The 18,927-nt window shown below is 42.8% G+C and overlaps 1 protein-coding gene across 1 annotated transcript in view; it reads left to right on the top strand.

Annotated features, from left to right (window-relative positions):
* The first annotated feature begins 2,065 nt into the window (after nucleotides 1-2,065).
* ANO10 (anoctamin 10) overlaps nucleotides 2,066-18,927 on the top strand; it is a 213,148-nt gene continuing 196,286 nt past the window's right edge. Inside the window, exons 1-3 of the mRNA XM_060162288.1 lie at nucleotides 2,066-2,199; nucleotides 11,022-11,174; nucleotides 17,918-18,115. Coding sequence (XP_060018271.1) covers nucleotides 11,036-11,174; nucleotides 17,918-18,115 — 337 coding nt within the window. The 5' untranslated portion in view covers nucleotides 2,066-2,199; nucleotides 11,022-11,035. The remainder of the gene's footprint in view (nucleotides 2,200-11,021; nucleotides 11,175-17,917; nucleotides 18,116-18,927) is intronic.

Raw genomic sequence — 18,927 nt, 5'->3', positions numbered from 1 at the left:
AAGTGGACAAAATACATAAATAGATAATTCATGGCAAATGAAATACAAATGTGCTTTATCACTCATAATAAGAGAAATACAAATAAAAACATTTTGTCATTTATTAAATTGATCAGTTCCAGTTCTGGCTGAAATGGACTATGTCCACTGCAGCCTATGTCCACCACAGATGACTATTAAAACCTCTGGACAAAATATGAATAAAAGGCTACCACAAGCTGGAGAGAGGGGTGAAAACTCCTGATTGCTTTTTCTTCTCCCCACTCTGTCCTGAGGCCACTCCCAGTCACAGAGCTTCCCTGCTATAGTACAGTGATGTGGATAACTAGACCCTGATAGAAAACCTGTCCCTCTGGTCAGAGGAAATGTGAAAAAGGACACATTGTGCAGAGTATGGGGAGAATCCCTGTCGTTTTGTCTCTCTTTCCCCTCAATATTGTCCTGAGGGCAGCCCCAGTTGCACAGAGCAGCACAACAGGTATAAAGTATGGCAGACTCCAGGAGAACCCTATCTCTCTGGCCAGCAGAACTGGAAAAAGGGGGTTCTGGGTGTCACAGATTATAAAGGAAATGCCCAAAAGGAGAGTGATGCAAAAGGGAATCCTTAATTCTGTGTAGTGGTTTGTTACACAGCAATAGCTAACTGATACAGGAATCCATGTCATTAACTGAAGTCTGCCTTTTGTGTTGTCCAACAGCTAATTTGTCATACTTAACACAAAGTTTTAATGTGCTAATTGTGGAGATGAAAGGAGACCATCTGTGTGAAACGCATTTTTAACATTTCCATTCAATCTTTTTTCCAATCCTTCCAGTCATATAAATATCAGAAGATGACATTATATGGAGGGATGGCCATAAATTCAAGGAATGAGAAGTTAGGAAGAGTGCAATTAAAAAACAAAAATGTACTGAGTAATCAATGTCTAAACCCGTTGAAGCGCATAAACAATTTGTCCAGATTTTCAGAAGAGAAAGAACTTCTGGCCACACCCATGATGGCCACAGGGGAACTGGCCAATAACGTTGTGAGCTGCGATGACAGGCATCTAGAAAGATCAACAAAGGGCCCCTCGCAAGTAATTAGGCTTCTGTGCCTTGCCCCTGGTCTCCCTGTCTCCTGTCTTGAGTCTGGAAGACACAGAGAAGGGGCAGAGGATGGAAAAGCAGACACGGCTTTTCTGGCGTTGTAGGACCTCGAGGCATCTGTCTAGACTGAACTGTGTGTACGGAAGGAGAAAGGGTTCATACATTGTTTTCTTTCATTCCTTTGAGTTACTGCATGCCTACTGTGACTCTAACGCTGTTCTAGGCACTGGGGATGTATTAGTGGATAAAACAGACAAAAATCCCTGCCCTTGTGAAGCTTACATTCTAGGGAAAGACTGACAATAAATATAATAATATAAAACGTTAGAAGGTGATGAGTGCTGTGGAAAAAAGAAATATGCTAAGGTAAGATAGTGGGGTAGGGAGGAGAGCAGGTATTAAATAGGATGGTCAGAAAGGGCCTCAGTGAGAAGGTGAGATTCGGTTCCCGCTTCCCGTGAGGGAAGGAAGGAAATAAATCATCTCCTTAATTAACGAAGAGCTTGCAAGGCACTGGGAACACATTCCCAGGGCACAGATCCCGAGGTGGGCGGGGGGATAATATATTGGAATTGGGTTTTTCCCTGCCTGAAAGTGAATTACAACTAAAATGAGACTTGTTCTTATATTTGAAAGTGACAAGGAAGTTGGACTCTGGACCTTAAGAGACGGAAAAGAGGAAAATGTGAACCGACATTTCCTTGCAGGTCACCCCTCCATACTCTCGGAGTGACAGCCCAGCCCCGCGAGGCCCCGCCTCTCCACCGTGGTGCCGCCCCCACGCGGAGTGACAGCCCATAAGGCACGCCTCTTCCTTAGCAGTCTCAGCTCTCACTCCCGGCGACAGCCAGACTAGGCCAGTCTAGTGTTTCTCTGGAGCAGCCTGGTCTCTGCCGGGAGTGACTCAGCCCTAAGCCCCGCCTCCCCCACCTCGGCCCCGCCCCCGCCTGCGTGCGATCGCGTCTCGGCCCCGCCCTGCACGCCCGGCGCTAGGTGGTACCCGCCCGGCAGGCCGCGGCTCGCCTCCCGCGGCGAGAGTCGGTTTCCCGGCTTGCGGGACTAGCAGGCTCTCGGGCCCGCCCCCGAAGACGTGGAGTGCTGTGGCGGCCGGTGAGTGGGGGAGGGGACCTCGGACCCCCTCGCTTTCGGCGGCGCAGAGCCTGGGTCAGTGCAGGTGGTTGAGTCCGGGCTGTCGGGCAGCGGCGCGACGCTTCCAGTGACTCCTCCCGGCCGCCGCCCTTCCTTTCCGGGGTACCTCCCGGGGTTGGCAATCCCGGGAATGGGAAAGTAGGACGGGGAGGGACGCCGAGGTTGGGTGACGTTCGGGTGGGAGTGGCAGTCGCAGGTGGAAGCTGCAGAGGGCCGAGGTTGGAGGGTTGATAGAAGAAAGTGGTGAAGCTGAAATCTGGTGGCTGGTGGAGTCAGGATGCGAGGGCTTGGGGGGCTCCAGAGCAACGGGGAATGAGATGAGTGGGGGTGGAGGAGTCGACGAAGCCTAGTGAAGGGCGTTTGAGGGAAGCACCAGCTCACGGGGGCCCATGATTCACGCTTCCCCGACTGTCCGGAGAGCCTGGAGCTTCGGGTATCTCGGCACGGGCTTGACGCTAGTGAGCTTGCGGGGTTGTGCTCTCACATCGGGGTGATCGGGTTTCCAGGCTTTCGTCTGGGACACACAGTACAGCTCAAGTATTAGATGAAAGTCAGGGGCAATGCCTGGGACACCTGAGAAACGTGGCCGGAAGGGGTGCTTCTCCTATGGAATGCTTCTAATTTCCCTGGAGCCTTGGCGGCGCCAGCGTTGGTGCGGCGCTGTCTTCTGTGAAACCCTATTCCGGCAGCCCAGACGGTGTATGGAGGTCCCGCACAAAGTTCAGAGTTGAGGTTTTTATTCAGACTCAAAAGCAGTCGTATCACGTTCCCTTAAATCCTGCGGAGTTTTAATTTTAAAAATATCTAATCCTGTGGGTTTTTTAAAAAAAAATTTAAATCTTTCTTATCTGGGTACTTTGAATTTTAAAGTCACACCGAGCTAGAGAACTAGATGTTTTCTAAGAGCCCATTCTGTGAGTATGATAAACAATTTAAAATTAGCTGCGGAAAGTAGATCGTATCTGTTCTGACCCGTTATTGCTGAAAGAATTGTAGAATTGCAGATGAAGAATGAAATTGAAAAGATTTAAACTAATGGAAAGGGATAGAAAAGTCCTGGTAAATTGGAGACTGTGTGTGCTTAAAAAAACAAAAAACAAACTCAGTGAAACTTTTTTTCACTGTAAGAGGACTTGGAAGATAGAGAAAAGTATAAGAATGAAAATGAAAGCTCCATGTAATTTCACCAACCCTAACATTTTTGTGCAATTCTTCTTAATTCTTTTTGTATTTTTTTGTGTATCTAAATGTACGTATTACATAGTTGGGGTCATATTGTTGTATTACTTTGTATTTTGCTTTTTTTCCCTTTGTATTTTTAGCATTTTCCTGGATCATTAAAAATTCTCCCTAAACATCTTTTTAAATGGTGGTATGTTCATCACGTGAATTCATTCTTTTATCACATACTAGCATTTCAGCTGTGTGCCAGGTCCTGTGCTTGGGGAGGAGATTCATTGTTGCTCTAGGTTTTCAGACATTATTCCAGCTCAAATAAGCAAAATCTTGGCAGTGTCTGGGGTACCAAGTGTAGAAAGAGAGTATGAGCGCAGCATCTAATCAGGCCTGGACCTGGGCTGCTGTGGCGAGGCTGTCTTCATGGTGTCGTGTCCCATCTCTCCTACACCTTCCTGTGGAGGCCTGAGGCCACGAGAGGTTTCTAGGTATGTTCCTCAGGGAATGGGCCTCACCAGCTCCCCTACATTGTGGGTGTCACTGAGAAACTCTTTAGTGAGGGTGCATGTGTGCAGTGCTGATGTTTCATTCTCAAATCTGCCCTCATCTTAGGTGACTCTGAGAGACAGCTGCCCTAGGTCTCAAGGAGGACTGTCCCACAAATGCTCTCATAATTAACTGCCTCTAAGTTGTCTTACACCTTAGAGGGGGCCTCCGGAGGGGTCCTGTCCCTTCTAGCACTTGCCATTAAAATTGCAAGTTTTCTCCTAGGAAATCTTCCTCCTTGATCAGTGTGGCCCTTCATTTTGCTCTCACTGATGTGTTCCTATTCTGCCTTACGACTGAGAGTAATTTTGTCATTTTGGATTGTGTTTCTCCTTGAGTCTGAAATAAGGTGATTCCTAAACACAGCCTTATGCACTTACTTATTAGTCTTTGAATTTATGATAATTCCATTGATGTTTTTTCTTTACCCAAACTCAGGAAGAGAATAAAGGGTCCCTTATTCTTTTTTTGAACCGTGATAAAATATGTGAACCACCCCCCTCCATGCTTGAACTCCCAGTGAGTTTCTTTTCATATGTGCATTTCAACCACCAAGGTCAGGATTTAACCCTTACTATAGGCAGGTGATTCCAATAGCTCACGTAAGAGCCACAGGGATCCAGTTCCTTTGTAGGTCTCCTTTAGCCCTGGGTGCAGTTCAATGCGGGATTAAGAAGAGCAGAGTTTGAGATGGCTATCTACTGGTCCTGTGCGCGGAGCATATGGAACGTAGCTGCTCTGTGCTTTACAGTTATTGCTGGCTGCTGGCCTGGCTGACAGTCTGGATAAAAGGGGGAAATTGGCTGTGGAAGCAGAAATCATTCTACCCTCCAGTGCCCAGGAAGTCTGTGTGTTGAATCATTGCTTGTTTTCTGATCAGCCCCAACAGGAACCGTGAGGCCCTCTGCTGTGTCCACGCTTCAAGTCCTCATGTCCCCCCAGGTGGTATTTTGGTCCCATGTACTAGTCTAGTGTGCATGGTAATGGTGCAGCCAGCCTCTGTTAAGACCCTCCAGTGAAAGTGGATTGCAGAACTCAGGTTAGCCCATGCTGCCACGAGGCTTCTTATTTTCCCCACCTTACACTTGGTATTCACGCCGTTGGGCTAGCCAACGTGAAGAGGTGGGATTGGAGCAGGCCTGGATCGCGCTGATCGGTGAACTGCACGAGTGATGTTGCGTGCAGAACACAGAGGGAGCAGGAATCCCCCAAGGAGAGGGCGTCCCCAGAGGTGTTACTGTATAGTGATGGAAATTCCCTGAGCAGAGGACACAAGAAGGAGGAGGGCACAGGGTTTCAGGGACGGGAACACGGGCAGTGTAAGAGAGGTTCCTGCCACTTAGGTCACCCAGCCTGTAAGTACCCTGTGGCCCAGTGGATGGCACAAGTGTGAAGCAGCTGAAAACAAGCAGTGTTGAAACTTCCAAGAGCATCTTATATACTGGAGCCTTGAAGGGGTTGAGGCTTACCAGGCTCCACTGAACTGCTCAGTGCTGGCGCTTGGGTTAGTCTGTGAGACTCTAACAAGTGAAAGCACACAGCTCCACAGCTGTGGCGAGGCCAGCGTTACTTTTGATGGTGAGACTTTAAATTGGCTAAGTTCAAAAAAACGGGGAAAAAAGGTCTTTTGCATACGGTATGGTGTCATTCAAAGAGCAATGGATTTCAGTCTTATCTCTGTCACACTGGTTGTGTGACTTTGGGTTTTATTAACATGAAATAGTGTGGTCTTGGGACTAATGGACCCCTAAGGCTCCTTCTGCCCTAAAATTCTCTCCTAGTCCAACTTCTGCGCTGCTTTTGCCAGTCTCGTGGATAGGACGTGCCTAGGTCCCGAGTCCTTTCATTCTATATGCCGTTAACTTTTACCCCAAACTAAACAATCTTTGAAGCTAGGCGACTTCTTGTATACAAAGTTAGTATGTTTTTAATCTGAGGAATAAAGCAAAATATTATCTTGTATTAGGTAATTTTAAAAGTATCATTTGGTCTCTACTACAGTGTATATTTTACACTTATGTTGAAAATGTGAGCCTTCTATTTTACGAACATAGAAGCCATTTTTTTCTAATCATAAGAAATACCTGCTCACTAAAATTCAAATCAAAAAGAAAAATGTAAAGAAGAAAATAAAACTCATCGTAAATCCTACTACCTAGAAATCGGGATGGAGAAATATATCTGACTAATCACTGATGGAACTTTTATTAGACAGACATACCTACACCGTGACTAACACAAGTGTGTGTAATACACTCATATCACATGTGATGAATATATATGTATACACAAATGTGGTTAAGGATGTGAGCTCTGGCATCAGGCTGCATGGTTTTGAAGCCCAGCTTCCCTGCTTGAGACTGCATGATGTGGACAGGCTACTTTTTACTTCTTTCACCTCAGTTTTCTCATCTGTAAGATGGAAACGTTAAAGTTCCTTCTTCATGGGGTTGCTGTGAGAAATGACTGAGTTAATTCACATAAAAATGTGTAGCCCGTGCTTTGATGCAGTAAATCCTCAGCAAATGTTAGCTAGTGTTGTCATTTTGATATTACTGTGGATGATATATATTCATAAATGGGGTCATACTTTGCATTTTTACCTTATAATGTGTTATGAAACATTCTCCATGTTAATTTAGTTGGATCTGTATCCTAGTATTAATGGTTCTGTTGTAGAGTTATACTTTATTTAGCCAGTATCCTGTTGTTTGACTTTATAGGAAAGAGAGGAAAGACAGGAAAAAAGAAAGCTGTAATGAACATTTATGTACATTTTTGATTTTATTATATGTTTGGTATAAATTCCTAGAACTAGCATTGTTCTGTTGAATGGTATGAGTATTTAATATTGTTTTTCAGATTGCTACTCTGCTTTCTGGGAAGGTGGTATCAAATCACAACATCTGGCAGCAATGTGTGAAAATGCCCAGTTTTCTACTCCCATGCCAGACCTGGGTTCTGTCCATCTTTCAACAAATCTGAAAAGGGAAAAATAACTCATTGTTACTTTGCGTTTCTTTCTTAGTAACTTTAAACATCTTTTCAAGTGTATATTTCTTCTTTGTGACTTCAGTTTTTTGTATTTTTTGTTATTGATTTATAAGAACTCTTCGTATATCAGAGATTGTGACATTTTTGTCTGTAATATATTGGAAGTCTTGGTAAGGTCGTGCTTTGAGTAATGAAAGGCATACAGTATCTCAAATAAGAATAAATCAGTGAGCAAGTATTTACTGTGAGCTTCTACATAATGCTCATATACATGTTGAGAACTGAAACCTGCCTTACGTTCTCAGAAAGATTGTTTCATGACCTGGTAATTGTGAATAATTCTCACTCACATTAGGCAATGCATAAAGGCTAAAAAACTTTGACCTTTGATGCCTGTGCACATATGCCCTGCTGAGCCCTGTATTGTCCCCTTAACCTCACCATTCCTTCCATCTTTGCTATTTGCTAACTCACAGCCATTCTTCCCATGTCCCAGGTTAGAAACCTTGGAATCATCTGGGTATCTTTTCTAAATTGCAGCCTGTCCCATTCTCAGCCTCCCTTCTCAGGCTGCCCCAAGCCCTCGGGTTACTGCAGTTGTACTGTTATACTTAGCCCTGTGTTAGAATGATTTGATGCACACCTGCTTCTCAAAAGTAAGATGTAGACCTTATTTACTTTTGTATCTTCAGACTCCGTCATGGCCTGGCTCACAATAAGCACATGATTAATGTTTGTTGTATTTGATATTTCCATGTAAAAGATGATGATGGTAAGCCTCTGTAGTCTACTGGTAGATTAACATTTTTCCCCAACTTTTTTTTAAAAATTAATTTATTAAATTAGTTTATTTTTGGCTGCGTTGGGTCTTTGCTGCTGCACGCAGGCTTTCTCTAGTTGCGGCTAGCGGGGGCTACTCTTCGTTGCGTTGTGCAGGCTTCTCATTGCGGTGGCTTCTCTTGTCGCGGAGCACGGGCTTTAGGTATGCGGGCTTCAGTAGTTGTAGTGTGCAGGCTCAGTAGTTGTGGCACACGGGCTCAGTTTCTTCACGGCATGTGAGATCGTCCCAGACCAGGGCTCGAACCCGTGTCCCCTGCATTGGCAGGCGGATCCTTAACCACTGCACCACCAGGGAAGCCTCCCCCCAACTTTTTGTTATGAAAAATTTCAGAAGTTCAGGGGAGTTGAAAGAATACCATGAAGAACACGCCCTAAACTTACCTGTTGAGATTTCTGTCACTCAGACACATAGCCAATCCTCTGCTCAGAAACCCCCAGTGACTCCTTACTGGCTGTCAGGTTAGATGTAAACGGCAGCATACTTTCTCAAATGGTGGTAGCTTACAAACATGTTACCACTCTGCTCTGGTCGGGCCTTTACTCTCAAGCTTCATTGATAACTTTTGCACATGAAGTGTTCTGAGTTCCCATAGCTTTAATGGCTATCTGTTACCATTCTTTCCTTCTTTATAATTCCTGATTATATCATTAGCTATTTGGAGGTGAGAACTCAGTCCTATTTTTTTTTTAACATCTTTATTGGAGTATAATTGCTTTACAATGTTGTTAGTTTCTGCTGCATAACAAAGTGAATCAGCCATATACATACATATGTCCCCATATCCCCTCCCTCTTGCACCTCTCTCGCACCCTCCCCATCCCACCCCTCTAGGCAGTCACAAAGCGCCGAGCTGATCTCCCTGTGCCGTGCAGCTGCTTCCCACTAGCTATCTATTTTACATTTGGTAGTGTACATATGTCCATGCCGCTCTCTCACTTCGTCCCAGCTTCCCCTCCCCCCTCCCCGTGTCCTCAAGTCCATTCTCTAAGTCTGCGTCTTTATTCCTGCCCTACCCCTAGGTTCATCAGAACCTTTTTTTTTTTTAGATTCCATATATATGTGTTAGCGTACGGTATTTGTTTTTCTCTTTCTGACTTACTTCACTCTGTATGACAGACTCTAGGTCCATCCACCTCACTACAAATAACTCAATTTCTTTTTTTTATGGCTGAGTAATATTCCATTGTATATATGTGTCACATCTTTATCCATTCATCTGTCGATGGACACTTAGGTTGCTTCCATGTCCTGACTATTGTACATAGTGCTGCAATGAACATTGTGGTACATGACTCTTTTTTTTTAATTCTTTATTGGAGTATAATTGCTTTACAATGGTGTGTTAGTTTCTGCTTTATAACAAAGTGAATCAGTTATACATATACATATGTTCCCATATCTCTTCCCTCTTTCGTCTCCCTCCCTCCCACCCTCCCTATCCCACCCCTCTAGGTGGTCAAAAAGCACCGAGCTGATCTCCCTGTGCTATGCGGCTGCTTCCCATTAGCTATCTATTTTACGTTTGGTAGTGTATATATGTCCATGCCACGTGACTCTTTTTGATTTATGGTTTTCTCAGGTGTATGCACGGTAGTGGGATTGCTGGGTCATATGGTAGTTCTATTTTTAGTTTTTTAAGGAACCTCCGTACTGTTCTCCATAGTGGCTGTATCAATTTACATTCCCACCAGCAGTGCAAGAGGGTTCCCTTTTCTCCACACCCTCTCCAGCATTTATTGTTTGTAGATTTTTTGATGATGGCCATTTTGACCAGTGTGAGGTGATACCTCATTGTAGTTGGTCCTGTTTTGACCTGGCTTCCCTCGTAGATCCTAGCCTGGGGAGTTTGATTGGGCTGATACCTTGAAATAGCATTCCTGATGTATTTGTAGTTATTATTTGAATCCAGCATTGATTTATAACACCAGTATTGCCCCAAACAAAACTTGTACTCTGTTAGAGAAAAACAAGGCTCATCAGTCCAGGCCAGACAAGCTGGATCTGTTTGATCAGCTCGCTGAAAGATTGTGATTTCCCCCAGAGAAAGGAAAGATGTTCTGTGTTGTTGGTCATTCCTTTTGTGATTGTTCCCAAGAATTGCTTTGCACTTCGACTTTGGAGTCATTAAAACTTACATTAAGCACAAAGTTAGAGTAAATGAGTCTAAAGTCTGAAAATTGCCCCTGTTGAGAATCATGGAGTTAGAGAGGTCCACATGAGAAACATTTTCGAGGGAGGCCATCAGGCCTCAGTGACCGATGCCATTTGTGGGTTTCCAGGTTGACTCCATTATCTTCCCAGCTTGGTGACAGAGATAAAGATGACATCCCTGAGAAAGTTAGGGACACTGGGAAGGGAAGCTGATGCTGGGGACATCAACTCCATACAAAAACATGAAATTGGGCTGTGTCAATTCCCTGCCCATAATGAATTGGTGATTCCCATTGTTTGTTGGACAAGGCCTAGTTAATTTGTAATAATCAGGGGCCTTCATTAGATACCAGCTCCCATCCTCCCTTCCTCTAACTCGTAGTTAACGCTCCAGCTGTACCTACTCACTTGTATTTCTCTGAGTCTCTTGGCTATTTTTTTTTTTTTTTTTTTTGCGGTACGCGGGCCTCTCACTGTTGCGGCCTCTCCCATTGCGGAGCACAGGCTCCAGACAGCAGGCTCAGTGACCATGGCTCACGGGCCTAGCTGCTCCGCGGCATGTGGGATCTTCCCAGACCGGGGCACGAACCCGTGTCCCCTACATCAGCAGGCAGACTCTCAACCACTGTGCCACCTGGGAAGCCCCATCTTGGCTATTTTTCATCACTGTTTTGTAGGGGAACACTATTTCCTCTGCCTAGAATGCCATCCATTGTCGATCTGGCAAACTGCTATTCATTCTTCTAAATCCTGTTCAGGTCACACCCTTTGTAAATACTTTCTTAGTCCTCTTGTGTGAACACATTTTACACCGTTATCCTTCACTTACCTGAATGTACCCTCTGCCTTATTCTGAGCTGCTTACGGATACGACTGGTGTTTCCCTCATTTTTGTATAGGGCCTGGCTCGCACAGGTGCTGTGAGCCATTTGGTGAGCCTGTCATGTAACCCATCTGGCTCGTGAGAAATTTTCTTCTGTCCAGGAAGCCAGAATTAGGTTTAATTAAGAGAAAATACAAATACAGTCTATATTTATTTTTCCCATTATAGCCCATCTTTGCTTTTTATTTTCAGCAAATTTGTCAGAGATGAAAGTGACCTTGTCAGCTCTGGATACTCATGAGAGCTCTTTCACGCCTCTGGTTGTCATAGAACTTGCTCAGGATGTCAAGGAAGAAACCAAAGAATGGCTGAAGAACAGAATTATCAGTAGAAAGAAAGATGGAGGTGAGTAAAATAAATATCACTCAGATTTAGTCATGCCAGTGAGTAAAACTGTATTTTCAAATGTGTTTCACAGTTTTTTAATTGATATATTTTTAAAATTAATGTTCATTTCTTTGCTCTTTATTATTTATCTAGGACTTGAAAGGAGGTCTTAAATCAACATTAGATTGTAAGTCTCTCTTAGACCGTAAGCAACGTGAGTGGTTTTGTTCACAGCTATAAACTCTATGCCTATGTACAGTGCCTGGTGCATAGTAGGTGCTTAATAAATATTTGTCAAATGAATGAATATCTTTGAGTATTATTTGTGTGTTGGTTATGGTGCTAAGGGAGAGAGAAACACTCTTCTGCCGGCAAGGATGTTACTGTCAGGGTAAAGAGACTGAATGCTAGTTCCAGGAAATTGAGGGAACAGGAAGAAAGGCTAAGGAAAAAGCTCTTACAAAATACTGCATGATACTTTAAAAAAATCGTTATGTATACTTGCTGTGAAAGTAAAGGGGGTCTTCCCTGGTGGTCCAGTGTTTGAGAATCCACCTTCCAATGCAGGGGACGCGGGTTCGATCTCCGGTCGGGGAACTAAGATCCCACGTGCTGCAGGGCAGCTAAGCCTGCGTGCCGCAACTACTGAGCCCACATGCCACAACAAGTGAGCCCGCATGCTGCAACTAGAGAGCCCACATACTCTGGAGGCCATGCGCAACAACTACAGAGCCCACGTGCTCTGGAGCCCGTGCGCTACAACTTGAGAGCCCATGCGCTACAACTTGAGAGCCCATGTGCTCTGGAGCCTGTGTGCCACAACGAGAGAGCCTGTGTGCTGCAACTACCAAGCCTGCATGCCACAACTAGAGAGAAGCCCGCGCGCTGCAACAAAAGATCCCATGTGCTGCAGCTAAGACCCAACACAGCCAAAAATAAATAAATATTTTTTTTAAAAAAAGAGAGAAGATGATAATTACCAATAGGAAGAATGAGGTATGTAACATTACTACAGTTTCTACAGATATTAAGAGGAAAATAAGGATGTATAATTTTAAAAAAAAGAAAGTAAAGGGAAGGAAGAGGTGACACTTGGTGATGCTTTTTGGGGTGGTAAGGGATGACTTTACAGAAGAAGTTTAGCCCTCTCCTGTAGGGCACAGAAAGGGGGCTAGATCTGGGTAAGAGGGTGGAGGGAGTTTTACATGAGCAGACACTTCATAAAACTACACAAAACAACCCCTAAAACTTCACTAAGTCTCGAAACACTGGACAAAATGTAAATAAGACTCTTCTAAAAAACGATTTTGACTGTAAATGGAAATGCCTTCTTCAAAATAAAACTTTGTGTCAAAGTGGAATTTTTAATTTTTTTCGAACAATTGAACCAAAAAAAAAACCTTTAAAAAGAAGAATACTTGCTTGCTGAAGTCTGAGGTATTTCACTGGACTGGAGTCTCTTCTTTAAAATTCCTGTGGTTGGACTTCCCTGGTGGCGCAGTGGTTAAGAATCTGCCTGCCAATGCAGGGGACATGGGTTCAAGCCCTGGTCCGGGAAGATACCACATGCCTTGGAGCAACTAAGCCTGTGTGCCACAACTACTAAGCCTGCACTCTAGAGCCCTCAAGCCACAACTACTGAGCCTGCGCACCTAGAGCCCATGCTCCGAAACAAGAGAAGCCATCACAATGAGAAGCCCACGCACCACAACGAAGAGTAGCCCCGACTCGCTGCAACTAGAGAAAGCCCGCACGCAGCAACGAAGACCCAACGCAGCCAAAAATAAATAAATAAATTTTAAAAATAAATAAAAAATAAAATCCCTGTGGTGTAAGAACATTTGTAGTGTCTTAGAGTGAGAGAGCCCAGTGTATTCCCAGTCGTCTTCTCTGCTCTTTGTATGGCTTTAGCAAGGACACATGAGGATGGGGACGGGATGGCATCCTTCTACAATGCTGGGGCAGTCATAAAAGAACATTGCAAAAAAGTATTCTGGATCTTTCAGGTAAAGGTATTGGATTTAACACTCATATTTACTTTTATTCTCTTACAAACTCCTATTAAAATGACAATAAAAGGATCTTTTAAAAAAGACCTAAGTCCACATTGACAAGAAAGGAGAAGATATAACAGCAGCACCATTCTAGAAGCTAGTAAACAGGTGATGAGTAGCGAGTAACTTCTCAGAGTTGAGAAATCCAGAGCTCGAGCTGGCGGGGGAGAAAACTGAGATGCAGTTTGGTTTACACTGCAAAATATTCCTAAAGACTCAGGAATTAGAGACATTAGGGGCCTATAGAGGTAGAAATAAAATTGGTACCAAGAAAAAAAAAATTGGCTGAGATCTGTTTAAGAAATAGTCTGATCCCTAGGTCCTTTCTGTATTACCACCCCAGCAGAAGTCTCTGTTATTCTCTGGAGAGGGTCAGATGCATGGATTTTGGCATGGGGCCTTTATGTACAGTTGGTAACAGATTCTGTACTGAAAAAGAGATAATTAATTGAATCTCGTTACCCCTGTCCTGCATCCCACCAGTCTCATACCTAATTAAGTTTCCACAATGTAATCATCTCGGAAGGAGATTTGAATAATGTTTCCTTGAGGAATCTGAGCAACTCAAGACAAAGGTGCAGAAATCAAGAGTTGCCCATGGAAAGTAACCCGGCCAGACTACCTTGCATTAAGGGCCATTTTTAAAAATAAATTTATTTATTTTATTTTTTTATTTTTGGCTGCGTTGGGTCTTCATTGCTGGGCGTGCGGGCTTTCTCTAGTTGCGGAGAGCGGGGGCCACCCCTCGTTGAGGTGCACACGGGCTTCAGTAGATGTGCCCGCGGGCTCTAGAGCGCAGGCGCACGGGCTTAGTTGCTCCGCGGCATGTGGGATTCTCCCGGACCAGGGCTATGACCCCGTGTGCCCTGCATTGGCAGGCGGATTCCCAACCACTGCGCCACCAGGGAAGCCCCAGAGGCCATCTTTGATGAGTTCCATCTAAACCTTCAGAACTCCTGTTCCACTTCTTAGAACTGCTTTCTTAAACATGAGCTTATAACAAAAGATCACCAAACATCTGAGGAAAATCCCTAACGTGAAAGAGAAAGCTAAAAAAATAAAAGGAAACCATGTAGGAGAAAACGAAAAGAGAATTAAAAACTCAATTCTCAGCGTTATGAGAAGACAAACCACCTACACATCAAGAGTAGGATATTGTAAAATAATCATTTAGGAAAAAAAGCAGCTCATAAAATGAAAGTATGAGAGCAAAATTTAAAAACTCGGTAAAAGGGTTAGAAGACAATTTTGACAGAACCTCCCAGAAAGTAGAGCAAAAAGGTAAAGAATTGGAAAATCTAAGAGAAAAAAAACAGGGAAATTAGAGGACTAGTCCAGGAGGTATACCTCTGAATAAAAGTTCTAAAAAGGGAAGAGAGAAAAAGGAGAGGAATAAATCATCAAAGAGAAACTCAGGGCTGATGCGTGCTTTTTCAGACTGAAAGGGCCCATGCGATGCCCAGCACTGTGGCTGAAAATGGCATATCACTGGAAGGTTTCAGAACCCTGAGGACAGGGAAGATACTACATACTTCCAGAAAAAATAAAGTAGGTTAGAAACACTGGAAGCTAGAAGGCAGTGGTATAATATCTTCATTGCTGAAGGAAAATGATTTCAGTTCAGAATTCTGAACCCACCCAGCTGTCAACAAGGTGTGAGGGCGGAGTGAAGAGAGATTTCTCTAAGAAGATAATGTTAACAGCCTATCTCTCTTGGCAGTGTATTGAGGGAAGACTTAAATAATTGGCAGAGCTTGGGGGATTGAATTAGTAAGTGCATAATAAACCAAGCATATGATAAGATACCAATTTTGGGGAAAACGGTAAGTTGTAGGGAAGGAAAATCATAGCGTGTTGTAAGGCGCAACTGTAACGTATGTAGTCATAATAATGAAAATACTGTTGATGGGATGAGAAGGATGATATGACGATATTGTGAGAATGGGGTGATGGAAAGGGTGGGTGGAAATGGTGAAGGTGGGTTGGAAAGAGAGCTAAATCTCTTTAGCTAAAGTATGTTGTTTGGTGACAAAAGAAATCACAAAGGAATCACCTGAACAAGTTGAAAGTCATTGCCTTGGTGGGCGGGGTGCCGGTGGGGGGGATGGGGACTATTCTTCAGAACAAGGTGTTGACAAATGTTTCTCTGTGAAGGTTATACCCTTTGATACTCCCCTAGTGATGTCTCAGAGTGCCTTTCCCCTCTCACTCCGTGTCAGTTTGCGTCGTCCAAGCAAGAGATGCCAAACGGGATTATTTTATTAAAAAAATTTTTAAAAATTTTATTTATTTTTGGCTGTGTTGGGTCTTCGTTGCTGCACGCAGGCTTTCTCTAGTTGCGGCGAGCGTGGGCTACTCTTCGTTGCGGTGCGCGGGCTTCTCATTGTGGTGGCTTCTCTTGTTGCGGAGCACAGCCTCCAGGCGCAGGGGCATCAGTAGTTGTGGCTCGAGGGCTCTAGAGCACAGGCTCAGTAGTTGTGGCGCACAGGCTTAGTTGCTCCGCGGCATGTGGGATCTTCCCAGACCAGGGATTGAACCTGTGTTCCCTGCATTGGCAGGCAGATTCTTATCCACTGCACCACGAGGGAAGCCCACCAAATGGGATTTAATGCATAGGAGGTTTGTTGAGGGGAACATCTGTAGAAAGATAAAGGGAGAAGCAGCAGGCTTAGACATTGAGAGCCTTCAGACTTTCGTGTAGGTCTAACACTTCAGAAAGGAGAGAGGGAAGAAGGAGGCTTGTATAGGAAGAGCCTCCGACTGCAGCACGGTTCTGAGAACGTATGAGCCAGGCCCAACATTGCCCTTTAAAGGAAACGCATGTTGAGCAGAAATGGCCTCATTCCAGTGTCCCCTGCGTGTTCAGCCTGTGGCTGGGAGCAGCTAGGGGAGCATGGTCTAGGTGTGAGGGTGCTGTGGCCAAAGGGGGACAGCAGGAGGCTGCAGTCAACTCTGCTTCTCACAGCAGATTCTTTTGATGGGAGATCTGGGTGGAGCAGGGCACTTCCATGGCTACCATACCCACCAACCTAGTTTTTAACCCTACTTTTGATTTTTGCAGTGTGAGAAGTGAAAAGTAGCATATTGGTGTTGGGTTTTTTTTTTTTTTTTTAATTAAACAGAGCACCCAAATGGATTTATTCAGCTGACTTTTGTTTTATAGCAACATTTTCTGAAGAGGTGACTCATGGACAGTGACACTTGAAGAAATTCTGTTACGGGAACAAAGGACAGATTTCTTAGGTCAAAAAGACTGCACATAATGCCCTACCCTTGGAGACTTAAAATGCAAATAAACATAAAATATGTTTTGAGTAATTTCACAGTAAAGAAATCTGTTCAACTTTGTTTAACCCAATTTTTTGATGGTATTTAATCACAGATCCCCTTTTCCCATGCAACATCTAGTATGGGTCATCGAATATGCTTTGGGCAACACTATTGAGGTAGCATTTAAGAAGAGTGGAACTTTAGAAGGGAAAATAGAAAACATACATACAAATCAATGTGATAACTTACAGATAGGTTTGCAATTCGTATATAAAATACAACCAAAGTCCAAAGCACTAGCCCTTAATAGCAGCCAAATTAGCAGGACTCACTTTCAGAGAACATGGAGTTAAAATTCTTAACCGTGTGCATTTCCAAAATGCTGCTTCTCAAGAACACTGGGCTAATGCCCTCCCTATCCATGGAAGAGAAGAATCATACAAGTGTTTTTCCCTCTCCTTAAACACACATATTGCATTTATCTTAATATGAATGACATTAAGGAGTTTATATTTAAGAGACATTTGTGTTTTCTTTAAATTGAATATATCTTATATATATATCTTTTATTGTATTTTATTTATATCTTTTATTGATTTTTTTATTAAAGTCTTTAGTACTGCTGTTGTAAATTACCTAAATAATAGTGCCATAGTACGTTAATCTGTTAATCCTTTGGGTAAGTGAAATATAAATTCTGCTATTATCCTGTTACCATCTGAGTAGTAGTTTATAATTCCTGTCAATCCTCTAGAGAGGACAAATAGTAAAGAAATAAGTGTACCTGACAAAGTTTGATGTAGGTAGAAATTAAAAATAAGGAAAAAAATTCCTTTTTCTCCATAATATTTTAAGTGAAATAATTCCATATACAGTATCAAATCACAATATCTACTCTTAACATTTTGTGAATCTGTTTAAGAAAGATACCTTTAAACGTAATTGCATGTACTTATGGGAAAAATCATTGAAAAATTATTTTGCTCTTTATTATTTAGTATTTAACGTTCACAAAATCTGTGGTAGTCCGATGTAATTGTGTTACGTTTGCAGCATTTTTATTGGGATATTTTATTTCAAATTAATTTTCTTAAATTTTGGTATTTTATTTTTATACTAAACTGTATCCTTTTGCTCCATATTTTTACTGAGAGCTAATAAATATTCGATTCTTGTCTCATATTCTAATTTGAGTAACTGGCAAGCCACTTATTATTCCATTTTCCAATTTTGGCGTTTATTTCCAAAAGCTATAAAGAACTACCATCCCCAGCTTACTTACATTTCTTATTTATTTGGAAGATGGATTTAAATTGTTAACGTAATTTATTTGCCTTCTACCAAACTAGGAACATAATATTTATTTAGAAGGCTTTCATTTTTGAAACTTTTATGTTTATCTCTGTCTAAGATTGTGCTTATCTTTTGTTTCTGAAGGTGCTCAGCTGTTGTTTAGACCGTTGTTAAATAAATATGAGAAAGAAACACTAGAAAATCAGAACTTATATCTTGTCGGTGCCTCCAGGATCAGATTGCTACTGGGGGCAGAAGCAGTGGGATTGGTGAAAGAGTGCAGTGATAACACCATGAGAGCCTTCATGTATGGAACCCGACACAACTTCAAAGGTTTTGATGGTGAGTTCCAAGATTGCTTCAACTTTGTTTAACCCAATTTTTTGATGGTATTTAATCACAGATCCCCTTTTCCCATTTATCAAAAAGAAGTTTTTGATGAATCAATTTATCAAAAAGAAGTTTTTGATGAATAGGTCAGGGGTCAGCAAACTTTTTCAGTAAAGGGCCTGATAGTAAATATTTTAGGCTGTGTGTACGATATGATCTGTCGCAGTTATTCAGCACTGCCATTGCAGAGCAAAAGCAGCCTTCAACCATAAGAAGTGAATGGGTAAGGCTGTGTTCCAGTAGAATTTTATTTATCAAAGCAGATGGGATAAGATTTGGGGTTTCAGATTTACTTTGTAACCCCTAGAATAGTTGAACATAAACTAGGATGACACATGTCACTTATATTATTCTACTTCATAGAAGGTGAATGTTCACTGGATTGATACAAATAAGAAACAGAGTAGTATTCCAGTGTCCTATGATCCCCTATTCTGATTCTGTTCTGGCTTCAAAGGTTCCAGAATAGAATGGTTTCTGGAAAGCACTGAGAAGGCCAGGGTGGCTATGTTACCAGAGTGGGAGTTTGCTTTCAGAACCAAACCGGTCCCTTTCAGGGCTTTCAGAGTTAGAAGATGTGATTTCGACTTCTGCAGACTCACTCACTCTGGATTTTTATATATTAGTAAATAAATGATCAAGGTGAAATTCGCCTCATTTGAGAGGATTCACCTGTCAAGAAACAACACTATTTTCTTATCAGACTTTCTTCTCCCTCATTTATGGGAGGGATGTTAAACTGCAGAAGGGAATGGCCTGGGCTT

Source organism: Lagenorhynchus albirostris, chromosome 10 (assembly GCF_949774975.1).
Source record: "Lagenorhynchus albirostris chromosome 10, mLagAlb1.1, whole genome shotgun sequence".
Classification (NCBI taxonomy): Eukaryota; Metazoa; Chordata; class Mammalia; order Artiodactyla; family Delphinidae; genus Lagenorhynchus; species Lagenorhynchus albirostris.
Note: the sequence above shows the minus strand (reverse complement) of the source record. Positions and strands in the feature narration are given on the sequence as shown.